Source organism: Tenrec ecaudatus, chromosome 3, assembly GCF_050624435.1.
Source record: "Tenrec ecaudatus isolate mTenEca1 chromosome 3, mTenEca1.hap1, whole genome shotgun sequence".
Classification (NCBI taxonomy): Eukaryota; Metazoa; Chordata; class Mammalia; order Afrosoricida; family Tenrecidae; genus Tenrec; species Tenrec ecaudatus.
This window is the reverse complement of record NC_134532.1, coordinates 128,603,291-128,611,409: the sequence shown is the minus strand read 5'-3', so window position 1 is coordinate 128,611,409 and position 8,119 is coordinate 128,603,291. Positions and strand designations below refer to the sequence as shown.

The 8,119-nt window shown below is 38.7% G+C and overlaps 1 protein-coding gene across 1 annotated transcript; it reads right to left on the bottom strand.

Moving 5' to 3' along the window:
• Positions 1 to 4,630: 4,630 nt before the first annotated feature.
• LOC142443552 (small ribosomal subunit protein eS4, X isoform-like) lies at positions 4,631 to 5,506 on the bottom strand. The gene has a single exon (XM_075544877.1). The coding sequence runs from the start codon at positions 5,473 to 5,475 to the stop codon at positions 4,684 to 4,686; it is 792 nt and encodes a 263-aa protein (XP_075400992.1). The 5' UTR covers positions 5,476 to 5,506; the 3' UTR covers positions 4,631 to 4,683.
• Between the last annotated feature and the right edge of the window lie 2,613 nt (positions 5,507 to 8,119).

The window sequence follows — 8,119 nt, the reverse complement described above, 5'->3', positions numbered from 1 at the left end:
GAAGGGTCTCGGGGAGATGAACCAGTCAGGTTGTAGTGTAGCAACGATGAAACATACAACTTTCCTCTAGTTCCTAAACACTTCCTCCTCCCCCACCTACTATCATGATCCCAATTCTACCTTACAAATCTGGCTAGACCAGAGAATGTACACTGGTTCAGATAGGAACTGGAAACACAGGGAATCCAGGACAGATGATTCCTTCATGACCAGTGGTAAGAGTGGCGATACCTTGAGGGTGGAGTGGAAACGGGGAACCTATTACAAGGATGTACATACTGTATATACTCAAATATAAGCCGACCAGAGTATAAGTCGAGGTACCTAATTTTACCTGGGAAACCAGAAAAACGGATTGACTCGAGTAGAAGCCTAGGGTGGAAAATACAGAAGCTATTGGTGAGTTTTAATAACCAAAACAAATGAAAATAAAATTACAAAAAATTGAGACATCAGTGGGGTAATGTATTTAAATATTTATTTTAAATAAAAAACATAAATAAAAGGACAAGTCATTTAACATTAGTAAACCAGCACAGTAAGTGGAAAATAGGTTCAACAAAAACAATAAGGTATCAACAATGATACCTTAAGAGTACTATTCCCTGAGCTCAATCAGCAACCAAACTAAAATGTAGAGAGTTAAAATCCTTCAAAACTGGATTCCTCCTCATCATCCATATCCCAATGCAGAGCTTCAGCTGGTGTGAGGTCATCATAGACGCTGTCCTCACTGAGATTGCTGTCATCACGATCACTGCTGTCATTTTCATACAAAGCGCAGTCTTCACTGCCATCCATAGCATTACTAATACTACATTTCTGGAAGGCACGTCGCACCATGTCTTCTGGAATGTCTTCCCATGCATCTCGAACTCACTTTGCTATTAACTTTATGTCAGGCTTCATGAGATTTCCTCCTTTTGTTAGTCGGGCTTGACCAGATGAGTAAAGAAGCATTCAAAGCCCTGCAGTGTCAGCGGGGCTTTGAATGAACAGTGGAGAAACGGGCGCTCATCCCGTTACCTGGGGGGTACCCAGCAAGGTGTTACACCTAACTGGGGTACCACTGACCCATGTATAAGCCAAACCCCAGTTTTTCTTTTGTGCTGAAAAACTTGGCTTATACACAAGTATATACGGTATAACCTCCTCCCTGGGAGATGGACAAAGGAAAAGTAGGTGAAGGGAGAATCAGACAGTGTAAGATATGACAAAATTATACTAATTGATAAATTATCAAGGGTTCATGAGGGAGGGGGGAGTGGGGAGGGAGGGGAAAATGAGGATCTGATACCAAGGGATCAAGTAGAAAACAAGTGTTTTGAGAATGATGATGGCAACAAATGTACAAATGTGCTTGACACAATGGATATATATATATGTATATATATATATATATGGATTGTGATAAGAGTTGTACCAGCCCCCAATAAAATTAAAATATTTTTAAAAAACATCTCCAACAAAACCTGTAAGTTTTAGAAGATTGTCCAAGAATGAGGCCTTCTCTCTATTAATAAATGGTTTTACATAAGAAAACAGTAACACACTTTAGCCTGTAACTATTATCAAAAAGCTTCATCAGAGTAAAATAGGAACCACTAGTGTAAGGCTCAGTGCTATTCAATAAACTTCTCACTCAGCAAAATAAATTGAAGAGGTTTATGGGCAAAATGTGGAAGGACATAGAAGCACCAACGAAGATGGAAGGAATACCCAGTCGCTGTCCCAAAAATAATTGGTGACATTCACACACTTCAGAGGTAGCATATGATCAAAACTTGCCAAGAGACTGTTTCCACACAACGCAAGGAGGCAATGTATGATTTAAAACCAGGAAAGGTGCATATTTGAACACATTTATTCAATTTGTACACGGTGAAAATAACCTGAGAAATAGGATTTTATGAAGAAGAACACTGCATCGGTTGGCAGGAAGGCTCTGTAACAACCTGAGACCTGCCACTGATACACCCTTTGTGCTGAAATAAAAAATCTGAAGAAATTTTACTGACAAAAATCCGACTACACAGTCTTCACAATGGATTACACCTCAATAGCAAACAAACAAAATTCTCACAACTGAATCAATAGGCAACATTGCAACATCATAATAGATGGGAAAACATTGAAATTATGAAAGACTTCTTTGATTCAGATCCATAATCAACAAAGTGTTTCATTCTGTTGCCATTGGGCTACAAAGAGTTAAAACAGACTTGCCAGCACATAATTAAAACAATACCAAGTTTCATTTTTCTCTTCTTAGCTCAGGAGACCTAACTATCTGGTCTTTTGTTAACAATATCTAATGCACATATACACACAAATGTCTTCTGAGCCCTTAAAACCCCAGAAGAGTATACATCCTTGCATAACGGAAAAGGTTTACTACAAAAGGAAGCATGTATATAAAAAAGTTATTTCTACATTTAAGTCAGCAGTTTCATTATCATTCAACCACACTTATTTTCCATATAAGTAGAATGCAACAAATTAACATTGTAATCTTACACAAAGCAATTTTAATGCCTTATTATACCACATTGTTTGGTATGCATTTTACAAATCATAACACTCTAATATCTATTGCCTCATTTCAGACATTGATCATGGACCTAATCCTTTGTTAACCAAAAGTAAATGTCTATATCAGTTAGAGTGGTAGAAAGACAAGGCTTTCTATTTCCACAGAGATTTTCTCACAGTCTCGGAACCCACAGTGGCAGGTCTACTCTATCCTTCAGGGTCCTTCTCAATTGGAATCGACTAGATAGCAGTGTGTTTGGCTTTTTGATTTGTTTGTTTGTTTATATCAATTAGAAGATCTTTTTCCTTTTGTCTGTTCAGGAGAATTCTTTGAGTTGGATAGTGTTAAGATTAGATGTGTTGTGAAACACCATGTCCAGTGTTCCAAAGAAATATGTAATTCAAACGGATAAGATTAAAATCATTTTCCATTGCGATTGTTCACATGCCATATGTTAAGGAGTTGCCCTATATGGAAACACTTAGCTCTAAAAGGAGTATATATCCCTTTTTACACCCCTCTTAAATTTAATTTAAGAAACAAGTAAACAAAAGATACATGAAGCTCGAATTAAAGGTCAACGAAACAGTCAAGACCCGCGGATCAAGCACAAAGAAGCAGCAGAGCACATTACTGATGTCCAAGTCTAACAAGCCGCACAAGACCGTAGCTAGCGTGTTCTCTCCACACAGTTGGTAGCAGTCAGATACATATTTAATGTGGTTTCATTATATCCTATAAATGCTGGCAATAGACCCATCTCCCCAGGGCCCCCCTAAATAATGGAAAAGAGAAAATGACGAGCACATTTAGCACGTGAACCCACAACCTCGTGATGAAAGGCAGCGTGGTCCCCATGCAGCACCTGTTGTCTTGGCTGATTTAATTACTTTTCATTGTACTCAGCAGCCTGAAATATTTATCACAGAGCCCATAATTTTCCAAATCCAAAACCAGCATCTACCTAGTAACTCAAAGTCCTGAAGTTTTATTCACTCCTCTTGGAAGTACTTCTGGTGCTTTATGTGGAACATCATATCCCAAACAATCCCCCAGGAAAGTTTTCATTCAGCTCATTAAACTGGTACATTAAAAGATGATAGGATGTACATGTACATGTGTATCATGTACATGTACATGATAGGATGTACTTCATGTCACTTCTCCAATTCTGACTCAAATATAACTTCATTACAAAATATGCTAGAATATTTTGTGCTAGAATAAAAGATATAAGTACATTTAAAAGTTTTAGTATATAAACTTTAATTAAGGACCCATTCAGTCAACATTTCTAGGACTTGTTCTTCCAGCCGATTTAATATAAACCCTCTCACTCCCATCAAGTTGATTCCAACGCATAACCACTCTGTTGGTCAGGGTGGAACTGCCCCTGTGAGTTTTCACGACTGTAACTCTTTGCGAGAGTAGAAAGCCCTATCTTTCTCCTGCGGGTGGGCTCATGGTTTTGACCTTGCATCTAGGGCCCCAACACATCACCATGATGCCACCAGGGCTCCATGTGTAATATAAAACCAGGTTTAAATTTTTTCACTTCTTTTGTCCATTAACTATTAGCAATCAATCTGATGCTTTGGCTGTATACTTTTGATAATGAAATATGGCACGCTCTGGAATAAAATTTTATTGGTTCTTGGAATGTCCTTAACAACATTTCAATGAATCCTTTTAATTTTGTTGTTAATAAAACAACAGTTTTACACATTATTTACTTTAGTGTCTGTAAGAAAACCCCAGTAACATTGAGTTGACTTCACTCATAGCAATTTCATAGGACAAAATAGAATGCCCCTGAGAGTTTCCTAGACTTTCTAAGTGGTGGCTGGTGGGTTTGAACAGCTGACATAGTTAACAGTAGAATGCATAACCCACTAGGACATCATGGCTGCCGTTTTTCAGCCACAGTTACAATGCTCTACAAACATTACAAGTTTAATTCTTTTTTTTTCTGAGCATTTTATTTTTTTTAATTTTCTAAATTTTATTGGCATATAATTTGCATACCATACAATCCAATAGCTCAGTCAGAAGTAATTACTTCTTAAAATTATGCTAAAAAATTTTTTAACAGGGGGAAAAAAACTTTGTTATTGTAGAGATCTCTTCATTCACTCCGCCTAGAGATCATTTCACCCACTGCTCTGTTTGGCAGCCAGTCTCTTGTCTCTCTCTTCAGCAATGGTGAGGCGGATACCTTTTCCTCGGGGAAGAGAAATCCATGGTTTGTTGCCTTTTCCAATAACGGAAATGTTGGAGAGCTGGGTGGCAAAGCTATTGCCATTGGCATCTTTCACATGAACGACACCGAAAGAGCCAGGGTGTTTCTCTCTGTTGGTGATCACACCAATTCTTCCCAGGTTAACACCTCCGGTCACCATACACATGTTGCCTGTGTCGAACTTGATGAAATCAGTAATCTTTCCGGTCTCCAAATCAATCTGAACGGTGTCATTCACCTTGATGAGAGGATCAGGATAGCGGATGGTGCGAGCATCGTGAGTCACCAGGTGAGGGATTCCTTTTGTGCCGACAAAGATCTTCCTTACTTTGCACAACTTGTACTTCGCCTCCTCAGGTGTAATACGATGAACAGCAAAGCGACCCTTGGTGTCATAGATCAGACGGAAATTCTCTCCGGTCTTGTCAATGGCGATGACATCCATAAAACCAGCAGGGTAGGTTATATCAGTTCGGACTTTGCCATCAATTTTAATGAACTGCTGCATGCAAATTTTTTTAACTTCATCTCCAGTCAGAGCATACTTAAGTCTATTTCTTAAGAAAATGATCAGTGGGAGACATTCTCTCAGCTTGTGGGGACCAGTGGATGGACGAGGAGCAAACACACCAGTGAGTTTGTCCAGCATCCAATGCTTTGGAGCAGCTACGCGCTTCAGGTGCTTTTTGGGACCACGAGCCATGGCAGCAGCGGCAGAGTAGTGAACTCACGCGGCTGAGCAGCGTACTCCCTGGTGGCGAGACCGGAACAGGCTACACGTTTAATTCTTGTAACCATTGCAATGACTATTACTGCTCCACTGTTAAACTGAAGAAATTGGAATGAAGAGAGACCGAATAATTTGTCTATAGCAACTACTGCTAGATTGTGATAGAACTGGTATTCGGGCTTAGGTGGCTTAACTCCAAAATCTGTGTTCTCATCCTTCATTCACAAAAGCTAATTTAATATCATAGGAACATCCTTATAAATAGTAAAATAATTCCATTAGTGTAGATTGTGAGACCGAGGTCAATTCTGGTTAATGGAGTTGAGTAATGCAATCCAGAGTTAAAATATAGTTTCTCTTTCAACAGTATATACTCATAAGCAGGGACTGATACAAACATAGATGAAAGAAAGTTTCAGAAATGAAGATTACTAACCTGAACTCAATGGTTTATAACTTTAAGTATTTCATATTTTAAAGTTGCTTATGACCAAGTTATTTAATTTTACAGTACACGGCTTATGTTCTTGGGAGGCCTGGTGGCTTAGTGGTTATGCATTAGACTGCTAACTGCAAGGTCAACAGTTCAAAACCACCAGTTTCTCCATGGGAAAGAAACTGGGCTTTCTACTCCCATACAGAGTTATAAGATCAGAAACTCATAAGGGAAATTCTACCCTGTCCTAGATGATCATTATGAATCAGCACCAATTTGATGACAGTGAGTAGTAGTAGCACTTATACTTATTAAAATCATGTAGGAAAATATTAAAACTAAGGGCTATCTTTACCATTTCAGGGCCCTTGAGGCACATAGTGCCCACCTACATATTCTGCCTATGGGTTTAGTGAGATGCTACTGTCCCACTCTTGTGCATGCGTCTATCTCAGAGGGGCATGCCTAACTGCATGATGAATCTGAAGAAACAGATTCGATCCCACCAATCCCAGCAGTTGAGACCCCTGGTGATATACAATATGTTCCACTAATTATATCAAGTTAAAATTACATATATATATATATATATATATATATATATATATATATATATATTCTTCATGTTATTCCTAAGGACTTCCATTACTGAAAGCTCTTGGTTTCAACAAAACCTTAAAATAGAAATTTGATCTTGAAAGGGTTAAGTTAGAATTTCTGGAGAACATGGTGGTTTAAAAATGACAGGCATCATTTTTGAGACTGTAGACTACTAAGTCAACACATTTAATTATAAACACATCAGAGTAGATAAAATTGGAACAATGTATTGTTATTATCTGCAGGTGAGTATAGAACTTTTGGGTCATTTGATATTAACACATCAATTTGTATTCTATAAGAACCTATTAAATTCTTGAAGAGGTGTTAAAATATTTTCACATAATAAGTAACTTAATTTTCATTCTATAATTATGTCTGGCCTGCTAACTCATCTAAAAACATTCTGTTTTCAGTGGCACATTAAATAAACTTAAAACAAAACAAAGACCTACTTGAATATTATCAATTAATGGATTTTGAACCAATAAGATTGTAAACAATCAGTTAAAATGTGAAAAGAAAAAGAAAAGCATTCTTTGGCCAAGATTAGATTTAGATGAATGACTTTTCCCACAAACATAGGTGTTGATGAATGGATTCCAATTCACAGCACCCCTCTGTAGGACAGAACAAAGTCCTACACCAGCCTCACAGGAGTCAATATGTTTGAGCCCATTGTTGCAGTCAGTTGAAGTGTTTGTTTTATTGAGGATTGTATTAGTCTGCAAGTCTACAGAAACTCATGTATAAAAGAGAGTTTTAGACAAAGGTTAAGTGTGCATCAAGAAAACATCCCAACCCAGTGCTGCCCAAACCCACAAGACCAACAGTAACCCATATGTCTGACACCAATCCACAAAGTCCTCCTCCATCTCACAAAACATGGGCAATGATGCTGACTGCAGGAGGAAAGCCGAGTCAGTGAATGTGTAAGCATCTCAGTGCTGGCAGGGTTCTCCACACGGCTGCTCCAGCACCCAGGACTGCATCTGGGTAGGTCCATGCGGCTTCTCCTTGGGGATTTCTTGTAGGAAGTGAGCCTTGCCAGCTGAAGCAGGGAACAGGTTAAGACAGCTGCAACCTGGCCGACCATCACAAAGCAAGAGACTCGAAAACTAGAAAGGCAAAGCTCACTGAGCCATTTATCCCTCCACCCTTCAATTAACCCCACATGTGTTTATCAGTCAGGTTGACAATAAACGAACTACCTAAAGGACCTTCCTCTTTTTCACTGACTCTACTCTGTCCAGCATTATGCCTTCTTCAGGCAATAGGCCCTTACTATTAAAAGTAGTGTCTAAAATACATGAGATAAAGTCTTGCTACACTTGATTCTAAAGTGCATTCTGGCTGTACTTCTGGCTGTACTTGTCTGACAGTCCATCATTCACTCACTCACTGCCATTGAGCCCATCTGGACTCAGAGCGAACCTATTGGACAGGGAAGAACTGCCACTGTGGGTTTCTGAGCTGGCTGTTCATAGTACATTCAATAGTCTCTGCCAAGACCATAATTCAAAGTCTTCAATTCTTCTTTGAGTTTCCTTATTCACTGCCCATCTTTTGAATTTATATGAG